We start from the raw sequence: 19,623 nt of genomic DNA on the forward strand, positions 1-19,623 counted from the left end.
ATATTGGGGGGAGAAGGACATGCTATCTACCTAGCTGTTTTTAAATTAAACGTCTTTCTATACCAAGTTTTATTGATTTTTTGGGGGGCAGGACAATGAGGATTAAGTAACTTGCCCAAGGTCACCCAGCTAGTAAGTGTCCAAGTGTCTGAGGCTGGATTTGAACTCAGGTCCTCCTGAATCCAGGGACGGTACTTTATCCATTGCACCACCTAGCTGCCCTCTCCAAGTTTTATTTTTAAAAGAGGGGCTTCTAGCATCAAACCAATGAGGATGAATCTACTCTTTTCATCTGACAAACTGCCGCAATTGATGGGGAAAGGGCAGAGAAGTAAGCATGGCCAAACACGGAGATGGAAGTGGGGACAGGAAAGCAACTTTTGGGGGTTATGAGGTCCCCAGAAAGGTTTCATATGATTTGAGTTGGGTTTGAGTTGGTAAAGAAAAGTCTCCTAGGAATGCCCTATATATCAGCTCTGTCACTTACAAATTTTATCATCGTGGGGGACGAGTTGTTTTACTTCTCTGGACCTCATTTTCTTATTTTACAAAATGAAAGGATTGGAATAGCTGACTTCTAAGGCCTCTTTCAGCTCTAAACCTATAATGCTATCAACCTAGGTGGGCTCTTCCAGTTTTCTGGGGGCAATAGAAAAAACCAATAACAAAACACTGCACTCCATGCCTGTTTCCAAGTTAGCACTGCCGCCATTGCTGTTGGCCCCTGTTAAGTAAATCAAGCCTTGTTCTGGGGCTCGATTTCTTCATCTGTAACATGAAGAGAGAGAATGGTCAGCTTACCTACTACATAAGGAGGCTAAATAGTTCAAGTGAATATGAGTTTTAGAAGCATAAAGCAGTATACCAGTGCACATTTATTTAGCTGTTACTTTTGCAGCTAACGTAGGGGAGAAAAAAGGCCTCAGGGTACTTCAAATTCATCTCCTACACAGTACTATCCCCTGACTATTAAGATTAATTACCATTAGTTCTTTGCTTTCTCACAATTACCTATCTGTAAATAGAAATGATGTCGGACAGACACTTCAATGTCTGGGTTTGCACATGCTATTAATTTTTATTTTGCTCTTTGTATATCCTTTTTGTATGCTCTTTATCAGGATTTTCTTAGAGGAGCTACATCCAAATAGCTGAGAGACAGCTGGCCTTGAGAGTCAAGAATAGCTGAATTCAAATCCTACTCTGGTCAAATTGCTTAACCTCTACGTACCCCCAAGAAAACTCTTTAAGACATGTAAATCAAACAGAATGTACAGTTTAGCACTGAAAGTAGTTTTCCACATTTATATCATGCAGCACTAGTGAAATCCACAGGGTGGATCTAAGATAAAAGTTCCTAAGGGTCCCAAAAGGGGAAGGACTCAAACTACATGGGATACCCAGAAAAGCTCATTAAGCACTTAGCAAATGTTTTTTGATGACACAAATCAGGAAAATAACTCCTTCCCCAAAATTACGTGCTGGCTCAAGCCCTGATTATCTTTGTCACTACATCCCTATATTGCTAGTCAATTTAAGGAGGTGTTCTTGATTAGCCATATGTCTTAATGAGGGAAAAATACTGCTGGGTATTCAGTGAGTCAATGTTGCTGCTAACCAGCCACTGTTAGCATAGATAGCCATAAATCTAAACAAAAATCAATGTTCACCTCTGAGAAATTCAAAGTTGGCAGCCATATAATTTTTAATATGGCATGCAATTATTTTTCAAATGGAAATAAAACTATCTGAAAAAGACACAAAAATTGATTCAGACAGTAAAGCATGTAAGTATTTCTGGTTGGTTCTACGCCAGTGATTGCAGATAGAATTGTGACTGTATTCACCATGTAATTAGGTTAAATGCTCTCCAACAGCTCATATCGTCTTTTTAAACAACTCAAACAAAATGGACTAAGGTAAGCCAAGGGCTTAGCAGTAAATCTGTGTATTAATTTTACAGCTTAAAACAAAGGTGGAAAACCAGTGAAATGACAGTCACCCTTTGTACTTTTTTATGTGCTGGGACTGTATGCCCAAATTATTGTCTTATCTTTGCAGAAAATCAAGGGCTAGAGGTTAGTACAGGTGGGAAACTGACTGGGAGTCAAGAGACGTGCTCTGCCATTGATGTTCCCTCCAATTTCTCTGACATCAGCTTCTTTATCTGTAAAATGAACATGCTGAATAAGATGATCTCTTAGCTTATTCTGAGGATTATTATTATAGAATTTTATTAAATGTGATTACTGTTTAATACAATGTTAACATTATAATATAGGCTAATGACAAGTTAACCTGTCTTAGTCAACAGGAAAATGAAATAGTTCAGAAAATTTGTGTGCTTATGTGTATATGTATACAGGTTTACACACACACACACACACACACAACACACACACACACACACACACACACACACACAACACACACACAGAGAATCCAAGCATCTGTTGCAGAGAAAAATTCAGTTGACTGTTATGAGTGAGGGATATTAATTGAATTTAGTAGGAACAGGTTATACGAAAAGCTTAAAATTTCAGATTTTCATTTATCTGCACCTGATAGCAAAAGCTAACAGAAAGCCGACTCTTGGGGAACCTAGGTGGCACAGTGGATAAAGCACTTGCCCTAGATTCAAGAGGACCTGAGTTCAAATCTGGCCTCAGACTCTTGACACTTACGAGCTATGTGACCCTGGGCAAGTCACTTAACCCTCACTGCCCGGCAAAACACCTCAGAAAGGTTCAGCTCTTTCTGTGCCCAGGGTAGGTAACTTGCTGCTATAGCACCAATTCTGGCAGAGGTATCAGGACAACACTTTCCCTTCCCTGGGCTTTAGAACTAGTCAGTAGGTTACAGGACCCTGTTTTGGCAAGGAAGGGAGCCCTCCTTGATCCCACTCTATATGCTAATCCTCTGACTTTTGGCAGACTGCCTGAATCAGGGTGAACTTTGGGTTCCGCTTCTGTGTTCTATGTAACATAAGAAACCGATGATTATAAATGTAAGCAAACAACAGAAAGCAAACATGGCCAGCAAAATGAAATAGGAAAATACTTTTTTAACAACCAGGTTGCTTACAAGTGGTGAGAGAATTTAAAGAGAAATGGGGCAGCAGATCACAGAAGAATTTTGGTTACATATTCTGCTTTGACATATAATCAAAAAATTCTGCTGAATTCAAAACAAGCCTGGTTGGAAAAAGCAAACTTCTAGAGCAGTCCTCAGTGGCAATGACTGATAACCCTCATTAATAATAATTGTTGTTGTTCATCCTTTGTTTCTGAAGAGGAGCAATGACACCAAGGGGTCATGAACTGAAGTGATGTAGAATTGCACAGTTGTCAGCCTCATTCTCTTTTCCAGTCACTGAAGTCTAGTGGCAGGACAACAGTCAGGATGACTGGCAATGGCCCAGATGCAGTGGATGATCTTGGCATCTTTGACGTCTGACCAAGCTCTAAGTGCTCCACAGCACCTGCTTCGTGGCCATTAGAATAAAATGTTTTTATCTACCTATTCTACTGGGGGAAGTCTACAAATACTTGGGGTAGACCCCCTAACTCACCCACAGCTTGCAGGTCTGTCTGTTACCCATGACCCAATTAGGCCATCTGCTGAGGTGTGGACACTGTGAATGCTACTACTTCTTGGAGCCAAAGGCATAAGTGAATGGCAGGTGGACACAAGGGTGGATAAGCAGCCCTGAAAAGGGCTCAAGAAGCTCTCACAGCAGAGGAGCTTATACTAATTAGCAAGGAAAAGAAAAATCAGCATTATTTTTTTTAAAAGTTAGCTTTCATAAATGTATCAACTAATTCAAGGCAGAATACTGTAAATCCTCTCTTAGAGTATATAGTTTTCTTCACAGAAGATAGTCCCCTGCTGCCCATTCCCTTCCTTTCTCTCTCTCTCTGCACAGCGCATTCATACAATTTCATGTGTATAATATAATAAGGCATTTTGATGGTTTGGTGTTTCTATGATCTACACTATAGTTTGGGGGCAGTTAGGTGGTAACAGTGGATGAGATTCAAATCTGGCTTCAGACATTTACTAGCTATGTGACCCTGGGCAAGTCATTTAAACCCTGTTTGCCTCAGTTCCTCAACTGTACAATGAGTTGGAGAAAAAATAACAAACCACTGCAAGTTATCTTTGCCCCCCCCTAACATAAAAAAACACCCAAATCCAAACAAGGTCACAAAGAATTGGAGATGAATGAAATGACTAAACAACAACATTTGAGTTTACATCTGGTTCTGTAACATACATCAGGACATTCAGCTGGGTCAAAACAAAAACAAAAACAAAAAAACAAAAACAAACAAAAAAACACACAAAAAATCAAAACTCCAAGAAGCTAATGGCCCAGATCAAAGAGCAGTGTTTATATCACAAAGGACATAAAATAACTCAGTGATGATTACATATGACCAAAAAAGGAGGTGGAACAATCTAATGTAGATGGACTAAGGAACAAGAGATGGACAGACAATCCTAGTACTACAGGGGTATTCAAGAATTTTTAGGGGGGGTAGGGGGTGGTGGTGAGGCAATGGGGGGTTAAGTGACTTGCCCAGGGTCACACAGCTAGTAAGTGTCAAATGTCTGATTCCGGATTTGACCTCAGGTCCTCCTGATTCCAGGCCAGTGCTCTATCCACTGCACACCACCTATCTGCCCCCTCTTTTAATATTTCTTGAGGAGCAGCTAGGTGATGCAGTGGATAGAGCAGCTTGGCCCTGGAATCAGGAGGACCTGAGGTCAAATCCGGAATCAGACATTTGACACTTACTAGCTGTGTGACCCTGGGCAAGTCACTTAACCCTCACTGCCACCCCACCCTGCAAAAAAAAAAAAAAAAGGAAAAGAAAAGAAAAAGAAATATTAAAAGAAAGAAGGGGAAAGTCTCCTTTGCATTGGGAACCTCCATGGAGGATTTCTGGAAAAATACAGACTAGAAGTGCACAGATAAGAAGGTGGTGGAAAGGTGTTGTCATTTCCATCAGTGGAGAAAGCAGTCATGCCAATGAAATGACTGGTCTGGCATAGAAAGAGTTTAGGAAAAGGTACCCATGATTTTAAACTTCCTGTTTAAATTAGGGGGATGCTGAAAAATAGCTTCTGGAAAACTCTGGTAAGAACATACCCATATAAAAGATATTGTGGAACTTTAGCATCTCCCTTTTTGCATCTATGCTAAGGCAAAGCCTATCTGTAGAGAGATCAGTCAAGAAACATTTAATAAGCACCCACCACATGCCAGGAACTATGTTGAGTTCTAGGGATACAAATGCAAAAGGAGAAAGACAGTCCCTACCAAAGAGTTTACAGTCTAACTGGGGAAGACAACGCACACTATGGAACATGCACCAGTGCCTGGTATGACAAAGGATGCCAGAGGACTTCCTGAGCTGACATAATGTCTGGGGTGGAGGTTAGACCATGTACAGTTTTCCCCAGGGACCACACACTGATCACAGTCTTAGAGAAGCAGGGCGTATAATGAAAAGTGAGAAAGAAGGTTGGGTTCTACTTCCAGCTCTACCACTAACTAGAAAAGAAACAGGAAAACCAGATAGAAGCAAAACATTTTCTCTGAGACCCAATTAACCTCATCAATGACAGGAGAGGCCTGAGCTAGATCATCTCCCAAAGGTCCTTTTAAAAACCTCTACCCTTTCAATGGAACTTTTAGCCTAGAGTATATAATACAACCCCATGCATGATTATAGTGACGTTAACGGTTAATAAAGCTACACGTTAAAAAGTTAAAAGAAGAAAATCTAACTCTATACCTAGCTTCTTAAACTGTGGGGAAGCGACTACATGACCTTAGCTGAATGTGAGGGTCTCGAAAAATTAGGCAACAGTAAAAAGTTATGTATACCAGGGGTTGCCCCAAAATTTCTCAGGGCGAAAAGGGGTCGTGAGTGGAAAGAAGCCCTGGTCTATACAACTATTTTCATTGAAAGACATTAACTACTTGGAAAGCATTACTCTGCCATATTTCAAGAATCAATTAAAAAGACATTATTAAGTTTTACAACTTTTTAAAAATCTAAGATGCATGGATCTTTCAAATGAAATTAAGCATTCTTCTAAAATTTCCTTTTACATGGGTATAACATTGTCAGGCAATTCCCATCCCCCCTCAACCCCCCCCCCCAAAAAAAAACTACCTACCCTTTCCACTGTGCTCTATGGAATACAAATCTTTTCCTTTCCCACTCCTTTTCAGTCTGGTTCTGAGACCTGGATCCCTTCAGATCTAAACTTTCCTGAGCACCCTTTCCAGCACTGGTTGAAACTCTCAATCATTTCTTATGTCCCACCCTCAATTCACTGGTCAAGGTGGGAGAAATGGAATATTCCTTGCTCCCCATTTTCACTTCACAGGTCTCTCTACCAACATTACCAAGTAATCTTTCCTTCCTTGAAATTCGCTTGAACCATATCTACCACCCAATCAAAATTCTGGTAGCTGTTGTCTATCAATCTTCAGGACATTCTCCTATTCTCAATCACTTTGGTGCCTGGTTCACATTCTTGTGCCCAACACCTGTCTTCAGATCAGGGAATTTCGACATCCATACTGATACTCCCTCAAGCAGCCTTACCTCCCAGTTCTTCAACCTGGTCATTTACCATGACCTGCTCCTTCATTACCACCTTGGCTATACACAGCCATATTCTATCACTGACAAATGTACCATAAACAAATGTTCATGAACTCTAAAATTTCCTTAGCTGATCCATATCTGAATCTGTTGCCATTCTATGTATCCTGTCTTGCAACCCCAAACCATGTTCTTCCTAGCCTGGCTTCCAATCTCTTGACCCCTTAACTTCTTTCCCAGATCATCAGGCTTGTACTGACTACATTCTACTCCCTTCTCTAGCTTGACCTCTAAGTGAACCAGTCCAGTTCTACAGTCTGCCTCTCTTGAATTCCTTTCTCCATTATCCCATCACTGATCTTGAACTCCAAACCTCAGATGTAGATTACTACTACTATGGACTGACTTGCTGCCAAATAAAGTTGGCAAAATGCATGAAACCATAGTGAACAGGTCTACACTACAAATTAGTTACATAATCTCAACTAGATCCTCATTGAAGACAATCCTTTTACACTTCCCTAATTAACTATCCCAATCACCAAAGCATCTCTTCAAAACCTTTTCAACACACCTCAAATCTTCCTTAGCTCACCCCCCCCCAAGCTGAGAACTCTGCCTTGTATTTCATTGAAAAAAATCGGGCCATTAGCTACCAACTAAAGAGGAGAGATTTGAGATAAGTGAAAGAATGGGAAGGGAGGGGCAATCTGCTGGAGAATAAGGGATCAGAGGGCTACTTCATTATGTGAGACGGGTGATGGTAGAGATAGTGGGTAGAAACCATATGGATGAGGGCAGCTAGATGGTGCAGTGGATAAAGCACCAGCTCTGGATTCAGGAGGAAGTGAGTTCAAATCCAGCCTCAGACATTTGACACTTACTAGCTGTGTGACCCTGGGCAAGTCACTTAACCCTCACTGCCCCACCAAAAAAAAAAAAAAAAGGATGAGGTGAGATGAGGAAAGGAGAAGAGGGAGCTCTCAGCAAATGGCCTCAATTTTTTCAGTGAAATATGAGGCAAGGTTCTTAGATGAAAGGGTGGGGGAGAAGAAGCCATGGGAAGTTTGAGGGGGGTTGGAAAAGTTTTGAAGCACTGCTTTGGTGAGTGGGATAGTGATTTATTAGGGAAGTGTAAAAGGATTGCCTTGCTATAATGATGGTCCAGCTAGGGTCAAGTAGCACGTCTGAAAATAGTTTTAAAATTACCTCATTATCCAATTTCTCTTCTTAATTTGCTTAGTAAGGTCCCATTCTCCTTCTTAGTGGCAAAAGTGAATTTATATTAAGCTCAATCTAGTACTATCATAAATTTGAAATCTTTGAAGTCCAAATTACTGAAATTTCACTATAAAAGAGAAAATGTGCTCCAAACATTATGTCTAGAGACCAAATTTACACATTGAAGCTTTGATCAACTCCTAATACACACATATTATATATGGATGCTTATATACATATAAATGCGATTGAAGGTTTGGTATTAAATTGTTTTTATTTTTTAAAAATAAGATGAATAGGGTTAGTGAGATAGATCTGTTGTGTGAACTAATAAACTTCCATATAATGCCCATGCTGATGCTTACCAAAAAGTTTTAATAACAATTCCTCAAATCTGACTTTGCAAATCTTTGTCCACAGGTGCCTTCCGAAGAATGTTTATATCAATAGAGAAGGGACACTTCCTATTATGTCCTATTTAGTGCCTGGCATATTATGCCTATGCAATAAAAACTAATTAATATTTCCTTTGGATTATATCTGATACAAGATCGTGGACTAGAAATAGCTACAAAGATCTTATCCTTACTTGACTTTCTGCCATTACCTTGTAACCACTTCATAATACCAAACTCTCAAGTTCAAATGGATTGCATTTCAAAATGCTTTATCCAATAATTCTGGTTTTACAAAGGAAGTTTTACAGAAATTCAAAGACTTTTTTTTCATTCTAACATGCCCCAAATTCCATTTTTATCTCTTTCACTCTGTTGCCAAAAGGCTGAGTCTCAGCCACAAATTCACACATAAAGCCACCAAAATGGCACCAGTCACAGGAGTGTTCCGTAGCTATTATACACAATTCTGAAGCTAGCACTGAAACAAAGTAGAAAAACTTTTCCTTGTCTATGTGTGAAACGAGTCTAGAAATTTCTGAATTTCTCTAGTTGGTGATAAGTGCATGAAATCAAGAGTACTTATCGCATAAGTAGAAAAAGTGATATAAAAATCAGACAATCAAGTAAGACAAACAGAAGATAAAAAACGGCATAAATCTTTATACTCTAACCTAAAACATTAACGTTAAAAACTTTTTAATTTAAAAATGTTTTTAATATCCTAATTTTGGTGTTTTTAAATATCTTTAAACTATACTAAGACTTCTGAAACACCCTCTACTTAACATCTACTACATACCCGGCACTGTACTATATTAGGGGTAGAAAATCATATGGTACTTGACCTCAAGATAATCTTATTGGTGATTCCAGGGTCTAACAACTGTTTTCTGGCAAGTAATAATTGCAAAGAGACGACATGTTTTCAAATCCAGATTTTTTCTTGTAGGTAAGATGCTTCAATCCAAGTCAAATTAATCCTTCTCCTAACTATAGTGCAATATTTACCAGTTTGAGGAAATATAATAAATAAATAATATTTAATGGAGAAATTGGCTTTATTCTCTGTTCTAGGATCATACCCATGGCATGTAATTTTACTTAAGGTTACTGAAAAAAAAAACTAGAAAATAGGATTTCGTTTTCTATAGCACTTTCTGTTTACAAAACTCAGTTGAAGTTTGTCCTAGTGAAGAGTGTTGGACTTAGAATCAGGAAGACTTGGGTGCAGTGAAAAGAGTACTGAATATGCAGTCTGAGGAGCTGGGTTTGAATCCTTGCTCTGCCAGTGACCACCTATGTAACCTTGGGCAGGGCCCTTTTACTCTCTGAATCTGTTTTCTTATCTGTAAATTTAAAAGGTTGGAGTAAATGTTAGGTCCCTGCTAGCTTTAAATCTGTGATCTCTCTCTCTCTCTCTCTCTCTCTCTCTCTCTCTCTCTCTCTCTCTCTCTCTCCCCCTCCCAACACACACACACCACACACCACACACACACACACACACACAGGCATACCACCCTCTTCCTACCTCTTGTGCAAACACTTGTTAGCTTGAAAGTAATCATCAGCTGCAAGGAGGAGAGAGAGCCAGTAGTAATGTCTTCACCTTAGAAAAGCAACTACTTAGAGGAAACTGCTTCCTCCTAGGAACTCATGGACATTTTCTGTTGAAAGGGAGCTGCTTATAGAAGGAGATTAAGTGGAAAGCACAGTTCACCATTACAAACGTAAGGATGCCTAGTGTAGGAAATGAGGTGGTTAGTACCCCATATTATACAGAGAAGGTGGAGGCGTCACAGATTTAGGATTAAATCCAGAGCCCCTAAAGTTCCTTTTATATTAGTCATGGAACCTTTCCAGTCAATGGGATTCCAATAGGATTTCTGCCCTGTATTAAAACAAGAATTTCCAGATTCCAGAATGTACCTTTGCCAGAATGTTTTAAATTTAAATTTTAAAAATTCCACGTTCTGGTTCTTCTCCCTCCCTTTCCCTCCATATTCACTCACTTTCAGGATTTCATCTAACAACTGCTTGGTTAGTGGAGATTTACTTTCAACCCCAGGGCCCAGCTACAGTTCGCTTACCTCTTTGTGGGAATCTTTATGTGCCTCCAGTGTTTTCATGATTGTCAGTTCAGCATAGTTTTTAAATCTTGCCGGTTGGTTTCTCAGAATTTCCCGTAATACTCGCAACGCTAATGCCCGTATTGAATGCTGAGGTACAAGATGGAGGGAGAGGTGTTAAACATGACTGGCATACAAAGTTTTATTAAAAAAGCCCCTCAGTCGCTTCCACTTTCACTGAGATTGGACTCATTCAAGAGAAGAGACCGTACACACTTAACGTTTATAAAACACAGAGCAAATGAACAAACTGTCAAAGGCATTCGTCTCCGGGATATCTTTGCTATTATGTAGGAGGGCACTGTTTTACCTTAAAACAAACAAAAATACACTATTTGTTATTTTGCATTAAGTAATTCTCCTTGAAATGCTTCTAGACTCAAAAAATATAGTCAGAGCCTAGTTTTACTTTCTGACCCTTATGAATGATGAGATCATTGGTGGAAAAACTTGTAAAAGCTTCTTCACATTATCCCCCGTCCTCAAATCTGGATGGCAGCCACTCTAAACAGGACTCTTAATCTTAGTAAAAGAGGATGGAGTTTACACTAAACAGTATCTAAAAAGTACATCCTGATTCATTTGCCATTCATCTGTACAATTCACACACTAACACAACATTTATTTATTCTCCACATGACATCATTTTATCTTTCACTAAAAAAAAAGCATCCTAGGTCTAATAGCCACAGTATATGGTATTTTGACTTAAGAAAAGTTTGCACATATCTTTTGTCACCTTTCTAGGCCTATATCCCTCTAAATCAATGAAGCAGAATTAATGAACACTTCTAAGTATTTGATTACTAAGTACTCAAATGTTATTACAGTCATAATGACATAAAACCAATTCTATGATCAACTGTCATTTATACACATTGTAACATCACTTATTCTACTTTTTATTATTTAATTTCTAATAATTTTCCCTTTTCTTTCATTTTTGATTCTTATTGTCTATACAAATTCCAGTTGGGGTAGTAGCTTAACTCTTGGGTTAGAATTCAGATAACTTTCCATATTCATTTAAATTTCAAAAATGGGCAAATTTCATAATCTGGAAAAACCTTGTATCCTAACTAAACCTGACTGCTTAACTTTTAGGTTTCTATAATTTGTAGCAATCAAATTGATAGAGGAATTTAAAAAAGCATAATTACATTAACATATGTGGGTATAAGAATGAGGCATAAGATAAAAGGCAGTTCTCAAGAATAGTCTGTTTTATGTGAAATATATCATATAGTGTTTATGTGTCTTCTATCATACAAAAGTAAAATGTTAACTAAAAGGAAATAAAATTGACCGGAATTTGATCTATCTTATACACACAGAGTTTAAAAGAAGCCATCCCATCTTATGATATAACTGCATGATAAACCAAATTCCCACCAATTATGTACTATGTTGTGGAACACAGGTCTCACAAAGTGAAAGTGTGGCTCCCACAACTTCTTACAGTAAAAATTTGCTATGATAAAGCATATGAAGTATTTTTAGCTCTGTCCCCTGATATCAATATTCATTAAAAAGGTTTCCATCAAAAAACTAAGAGAGTACAGGAAGCACAAAAATAACTTAAGCCAAATCCAAAGAAAACTAGACAATGATCGTGTTTGCCGAAAAATGAAAAGTCCAAGAAAAATATCGCACATCTTTGTCTCCAAGTGTTTCTAGCAGCAAGAGCAGAAATTGTTTTGAAGTGTTCTTCCCAAACTCCTAGGTTATCTTCTCGGTAATCTTAAAGTAATTCTAATAAGGCTCCTTTCCTTCTTCTACTCTTTCATTGTGATTGGATAATTCTTTCAGAAGATCAGCCACCAAATCAAATGGTCAATGGGTACTGTGGGAGAGAAATTGAAAACAAGAGGTTACTCCACAGAGAAAAATTCAACCAGAGGGATATTTGGCCTGCTGCCCTGCCCTATTTGGGGTCTGAACAAATGGAAGTGACTGATGTGGGCTGCCATCTTGGTGGCTTTGATTCACTCATCAAGATCCACAGGCCATTCTGTAACATCTTTGAAATTCATCACCATGATGTTCCCAAAACCAATTTTCCCAGAAAGAAATATGACCATAAATGAATGAGTGTTCTGGGTTCAAGTAAAACTAGAGTAACCTTGAAGTTAATATTGGAAACTGTATTATTCCTTTTCAAGTTGTAGGGGAAAAGCCTAGAGGTAGCAAATCAATATTTAGATAATGACTTTTCCTCCCACACAACCACAATTCTGATAAGTCACACAGTAACTTTACTCTGAAAGGTTAAATGGGAGGAGCTGGAATTTGGGAACAATGTCAACTTTTAGCTTACTTACTGAGCACTATTGTTCTTGCGAAGATAGAGAACTTATCAGAGACCTAAAACACTGAAAGTTTCCTATGAATGAATAAAATGGTTCACTAGAGAAGCTCTGTTCTTTGATGAATTACAGTAAGTTTCAGATGCAAAATTAAATAACCAGGGGCAGTGAGCTTCATAGGCATATCTCTCTAACTCCTGTCATTAGAGTATAGTCTTGCGAAGAAGTTTTGAAAAAGTCAATCACCTGTACTTTTTTCTTTCCTAGCATCTCACCCTTCTTTCCAAGAATAACTTGTGGAACAAAATTAAGATAGAGCTTATTCCAAAAGAAAAATTCACCAACTAGTGCCATGCCTGATGGCCTGAACAATCAGAAGTAAACAATGAAGACAGCCATTTTGAGTAGTCTTGATTCATTGATCAAGTTCTGTATTGACAAAAAAAAAAATCAACATTTTCCCATCAATTATTACTGTCCAAAGGAAAGTGGCTATACGTAGGGTGATATTTAGGCAAATGATATACACCAAAATCATTCAGCAGATAAACAGGTCATAGTCTATCTCTTCTCACTAAAAAAGACTTTCCTAATAATCAAATGAGATCATTCATTCATTCATTTATTCTGAGGGAAATCTGTCAGTTTCTTTTTTCCCCCCTTAATCGTATTTTATTTTTTTCTAGTTACGTGTAAAGACAGTTTTCAACATTCGTTTTTTATAAGATTCTGAGTTCTAAATTTTTCTCCCTCCCTCCCTCCCCCCTTCAAGACAGCAATCTGATATAGGTTATATATGTATAATCACATTAAAGTTATTTCCACATTAGTCATGTTGTGAAAGAATTAGAACGAAGGGGGGAAAAAAACAAAAGAAAAAGTAAAAATAGTATAGTTAAATCTGCATTCAGATTCCACAGTTCTTTTTCTGGATGTGGAGAGCATAAGTCCTTTGGATATGTCTTGGATTATTATAACTGAGAAAAGCAAAGTCTATCACAGCTGATCATCACCCAATGTTGCTGTTACTATGTACAGTGTTCTCCTGGTTCTGCTCACTTCACTCAGCATCAGTCCACTTAAGTCTTTTCAGGTTTTTTTGAAATCTGCCTGCTTATCATTTCTTATAGCACAACAGCATTTCATTACATTCATATACAACTTGTTCAGCCATTCCCCAATTGATGGGCATCCCCTCAATTTCCAATTCTTTGCCGCCACAAAGAGAGCTGCTATAATATCCTTGTACATGTGGGTCCTTTTCCCTTTGTTATGATCTCTTGGGATAGAGACCTAGGAGTGGTATTGCTGGTCAACAGGTATGCAGAATCCCATAGCCCTTTGGGCATAGTTCCAAATTGCTCTCCAGAATAGTTGGATCAGTTCACTAGACCCCACCAACAATGCATTAGTATTCCAATTCCCCCCCCATCTTCTCCAACATTTGAGATAATATACTTAAAGTGCTTTGCAAACCTTAAATGTTAGTTTATTAGTATCACAAAAACAATAATACAAAGCTTGATTATCATATACCAAAGTTACCCATGCGATGAGAGGTCTGACCTATCCTATATAAAAAATATTTGAAAAGAAGCCTTCCCATTTTATGAATATAATTGCATTAGAGAATTGACTAGGGAAATGATAGGTTATTAACTTGGGGACACAAAGCTAATATGTATCAGGTAGGACTTGAACCCAGATCTTTCTGACTAAGGCCAGCTCTCTTTCAGAGGACACAATACCTCTTAAACTCTAAGTGACAAAACAGGTGTTGATCTGCATTTGTAGAGGGAATTTCTTCCCTGAGAGTTCCCAATGCCAATGAAATCACATAATACTTATCCTAAAGTCTATTAAACAGTTCACTGATTTGATTGTTTTAGGAGTATGTGTGGTGGGGGTGTCTTAAGACTTAAAGACTGTTTTGTTTTTTTAAAAAAAGATTTTGTAGAAAACAGCACTGTCATTAGTCAATAAATCTAACTTGGCTAGCATTTTTAAGCATCCACTTGAATACCAAGGCATTGTAAACATGTCAAATTCCCTCAATGACCTAATCAATCATTAGGTGAAGAAATAACCAGGTTTCAAGCAGAAATATCACCATAGAATGGTATATTAATGTCTTGAGCTCTGATGGACATCTAACACAAGATAAAATGAGGCCTCTATCTAATACAATTTGCAATGGTACCAAAGGTAGAAGAATACAAGGGCCTCATGAAAACACTGTTGTAATACCATAGTTGGGTAGGTTAGTAAATAGTGCTTTAGGACAGTTGCTTACTAAGCTGAGAAAGTTCTTCAAGTGTTATATAAAGGAATGAAAAGGTGAATTCAGAGCATGAAAGCTAAAATTCTACCCTGAATGTGAAACCTCTATTTGATCAGTATACCCAGAGCTTGGTTCAGAGAAGATAAAACAAAGCCCAGTTGATGAGAACGGGATGAGATTCGAGAAGGAGACTAACCATCACGAAGCTGATCCATGTCATCGTCAAATACGGCTTCTTTCAGAGCCGTCTTGTCATAGGTGTTGACTGTATCGGAGTAAGGATAGGGGCTGTAGTCTCGAGCTCGGGGCCCTGTGAAGGCTCGTGGAGGCTGGGTGTTGAGGAGTGAGGTTTGTTATCGAGAGCTGTTCCTTCCTCCTTCTACCACGTCACTTCCTCCTCGCAGATCAGTGGCAGGTGAGGCTATCCCACCGTCTCGTGAAACCTGCAACACATTGGGAGATAGTGCCCCATTCCCCCCAATCAGTAAAATGTGATTTCTTTTCTTTCCCTGGTATTTTAAAGGAAATATGGAAGGCCCAAGACCTCTTACTTAGACTTTGACTCAGGGGCCCAAGGAAAAGAGCTTGATTTATCAGTATTGCTGATAAAAGGGCACGAAAAGCTTTCTCACAAGTAATTTTGATATCTAATACAACAATAAACACAAAGGACCAAAAAGTGTTTCTATTAAAATATATACTTATCCACTTATATATGAAATTGGCTTCATTCATGATGAATAATAATTTCTCTTTATTTATTGAAAATATGGTTTTGAAAGAACTACAGATAGCTTTTGCCAGGGAGACTAGTCACTACTGAAATATACATTGTAGAATTCTGTGTTACGAGATGGTAGGATACTTGCATCAAATGAGTATTTCCTATGTTTCAGTGAGAGAACACTATCAGAAAGATAAGCTTAATTAGTGACTGAAACTTTCAGAATGAATGAATTCACAGCACCAGAGATTTAGAACTAGATATGACCTAAGATTATCTAGTCCAACCATCTTCAGGCAAAGGAAGTGAGGCTAAGTAAGAGAGGTCAAATGTCTTGACCAAGGTGACATGGGTAGCAGACCTAGGATTTGAAACAGGGTTCTGATTCCAAACCTAGCACTTAACCGCTTGAACTGCATTCTTTCCTGTCATTGTAGGCAAAACAAACAAAAAACCAAATAAATAGAATTCTGCATGCAGCAATTCCCCATCAAGGTGGTAGTCGAGGAAGAAGGCTTATTTCATATGGCTTTAAAAAAATGTGTTGAATTGATATCCTTTATGGCAAAGTACTATCTAGAACAGGAAAGTATGAAAGTGGTGAGGAGAGCAGTCCATATTGTTTTTTGGTGAGGCAATTGGGGGTTAAGTGACTTGCCCAGGTCACACAGCTAATAAGTGTTAAGTGTCTGAGGCTGGATTTGAACTCAGGTCCTCCTGAATCCAGGGCCAGTACTCTATCCACTGCACCGCCTAGCTGCCCCGAGCAGTCCATATGGTAAACTAGATGGTGTGAGAAAATAATGGGATTTTGCAGATAGTCCAAAGGCCCACCTGGAGATTAATCTAACTGAATTAAATGAGAGTGATTGACTTTGCTGATTAGGCCTACTTCAAGTTAATTAGATTGGTAACCACACCTGGCCAGCCATTAAGACTGTATGGTTCTCAGAAACTAAGGACTTTGAGAGACTACCTTCAAGTCCAGTGAACCAATAGATTTGGATGACGCTAACCAATCAGCTTGAAGCAGTGTGTAAGGACCGCCTCTGCTCCAGACCTATAAAAACCTTCCACACTCAGTTTGAGAGGGAGTTCCAGGCGAAACAGCTCATGGCAGAGGACTTGAGGAAGAACCTGACCAGGCTGGAACTCTAGGCTAGATAGACCTTTTCTGAACTTTCTGAACTCCATGTGAATACCTGGTATACTTTCATACATGCTTAATGCCCAAAGACTGGTGCTAAAGCTTCTAATTTAAGGCGACTACACATTAGATTCTAAACATCACAATGGATAAATCTTTTGAAAAAAAAATAATAATCTGGGAGTACTTACAATATCACAGTCTTTTTTGTCCATCTCGTTAATAGGCTCATTCAGATCCTCCTGGCTCCGGAAACCTAAACTTTTCTATGGCTTCTGTTACTCCACGCAGAGAGCTATAGATTTCAGTCTGAATTCAAGTTCTCTGTGTCATAGTCCAAGCATACTAAAGATCAAAGGCATGAATATTTTAAAATGGGGCATGGGCATTAAGGTTTTACTTTAAATTGGTAGGCATCATTAATTTACAGAGTGGGGTATACATTTAGAATTTTGTTTCTAATAATGACTTACAATAAAACAGATTATCTTGGCAGATATCTTTTTAAAGACCCCACTAATTAGAAGCTATTTTTCTTTCCTTTCTCTCAGAAAATGTTCTTTCTTTACAAAATTTGAACCCATAAACATGAGTACTCTAATAATCGGTGAGAAACATCAACAACCATATGAATGCAAGAAATCAAAATAGTGACAACTGGTGACTTAATGTACAGAATTAATGAAAGTGAAAAGTTTTGCTTTCCTACCTCAAAAGGTGAAAAAAAACTTTTTTGGTGTTACTGGTCTCAAATGTACAAACATAAACCAAGAAGAATGGTCACCTTAAAATAAAGCAAGTTTCCTCATAAATTACATAGTAGCAATACAGAAAACAGTAAGACTGAGGTAGAAAAAGTGAAAGGCTATCTTCACTAGTAGCGGAAAAACAAAGAATTAAAACCTGATGACTCAGAAGTCAGATGCATCCTAACAATCTGGAATTTAATTCTCATACAGCCTACCTCAACTGAGAACTTTCAGGCTATGTTGAAAGGTTTTAGGTTTTTAGTTTGTAGCCTTAAAAAGAGATGTAGTTGCATGATGGGTAAAGCTCCAGGCAAAGAAGCTACAATAGAGAACTAGAAGGGAAGGAAAAGAAAACTGAAATCTGATAGATTTGATTAATCTTTAAAAACAAATAAACAAAAATAATACAAGTGGCATCAAGTAGGGCAAATTAACTCAAAGTTTTAAAAACAGAAAATCTTGGACTCTTGAAAGTACTTCAAAACATAAACAATTTCTTACGACACCAAGTGCTTTCTTTTCATACTTTTTTTGGGTGTGTGTGTAAAACAAACTATATAAGACAGAGAAAAGGAAAGAAGAGCTTTTGATCTTCTCCAAGTATATTGCTAAGTGGCCTAACAATTTATGAAAAGAGAGTTCCAAAGAAAGGGTTCACTTTCTAACATTTTCAAACCTAATGGATAGATGATCAACCAAGGAAAAAAAAAGCTGTCAAATGTACCCTAAGAAGACATCAGGAATACAATTATCTTTAAACTTCATGAATTTTAGGAAAACATTGAAAAAGGAGCAGATACCAGCCTCTTCAGCATAATAATTTGCAAAAAGATCATCTGATATGCAAGGAAGAAGTTGGTATATGCATGTAATGCATGTGTGTGTGTGTGTGTGTGTGTGTGTGTGTGTGTATATATATATATATCTGATTATGTGCCAGTAAGTATTGATATCATTAAGGATCATAGCAAAGTGATGCCTGAATTTGGCAAAGGCCACCTGAAATTTATGGTAAGAAATAAGCAAGTGAAGAAAGAATGTATATGTGTCACAATGTTTTAGGAAAAATGAGATTCCTTGAAGAGCATAGTCAACTCTGCTCTGTCCCTGAAAGGGTAATGATCTACATAACTCTCAAAGGATTTTGCTCCCCCCCCCCCAGCCACACATACACACTTAAAAAAAATTTGCAAAGAATATCAAGACAGAATATGGCTAAGCTTCACTCATTAAGCATGACCAGGATTCCAAGTGCTCTGGCTTAGGATAAGGTTTTGTGAGAACTTGGTTCTTATTCGGAGACAACAAGGATGAACATTCATTCAGAGGAGGCAGAAAGCAGAATGATTTACTATGTAAGATGCTACAAAATGGTGGTAGCACAGTTAGTGAAAAAGTCTAAATGCCCTGTGGTCAGTTCAGTAATTAATCACTTCTCTTCCACAGAGAAGAAAACACACAGCACAAATTGTCTGAAGGGCTCACAAAAACACCTGCCAATTTAGATACTTAGTCAAAAGGTTGGCTTTGAGATCAAACAAAAAGAAACATGTGTACGTGAACACGTTTACAGTTGAAATCTGATGCGAGCACTGACAGGAGCTAGAACACAGAACTAGAATGAAATTCAAGATTTCAGCTCTTTTCAAGTTCACATGGCTATCTTGCTTCGTAGCAATTTTAAAAACAGAGGTCTTCAAAAGATGTATAAGAGAAAATGCAGAGTCCCTCCCAAATCCTCATTAAATGGTTCACTTACTTAGATGTAGAAAAAAGCATTTATACATCTGGCCAGTACATTTGTGTTTATGTGTAAGGACTGGATGACAAACAAAAATATACACAAGATGGGGAAATAAAGCCTTAAAAGACTGCTAATCACAACAACCAAAAATAATAAAGTGGCCCATGCATAAAACAGTGATAGAATGAACAAGAAGAGGTTGTAGAGATATTCAGCTTTAAAAGGATGTCACAATGTTATTTTTCATGTCGCTTAAAAAAATAAACTAGCCTTTGGACAATTCATTTCAGCCTTTTTGAAA

At 38.0% G+C, this 19,623-nt stretch overlaps 1 protein-coding gene across 1 annotated transcript in view; it reads right to left on the reverse strand.

Moving 5' to 3' along the window:
* The window catches only part of CLASP1 (cytoplasmic linker associated protein 1), a 336,648-nt gene that overhangs the window by 16,335 nt on the left and 300,690 nt on the right, over positions 1-19,623 (reverse strand). The window contains 9 exon segments of the mRNA XM_043996430.1: positions 10,333-10,461; positions 12,025-12,060; positions 12,062-12,144; positions 12,147-12,200; positions 12,203-12,214; positions 15,155-15,401; positions 17,021-17,086; positions 17,088-17,135; positions 17,137-17,174. Coding sequence (XP_043852365.1) covers positions 10,333-10,461; positions 12,025-12,060; positions 12,062-12,144; positions 12,147-12,200; positions 12,203-12,214; positions 15,155-15,401; positions 17,021-17,086; positions 17,088-17,135; positions 17,137-17,174 — 713 coding nt within the window.

The sequence above is a fragment of the Dromiciops gliroides genome, chromosome 3 (genome assembly GCF_019393635.1).
Source record: "Dromiciops gliroides isolate mDroGli1 chromosome 3, mDroGli1.pri, whole genome shotgun sequence".
Taxonomy (NCBI): domain Eukaryota; kingdom Metazoa; phylum Chordata; class Mammalia; order Microbiotheria; family Microbiotheriidae; genus Dromiciops; species Dromiciops gliroides.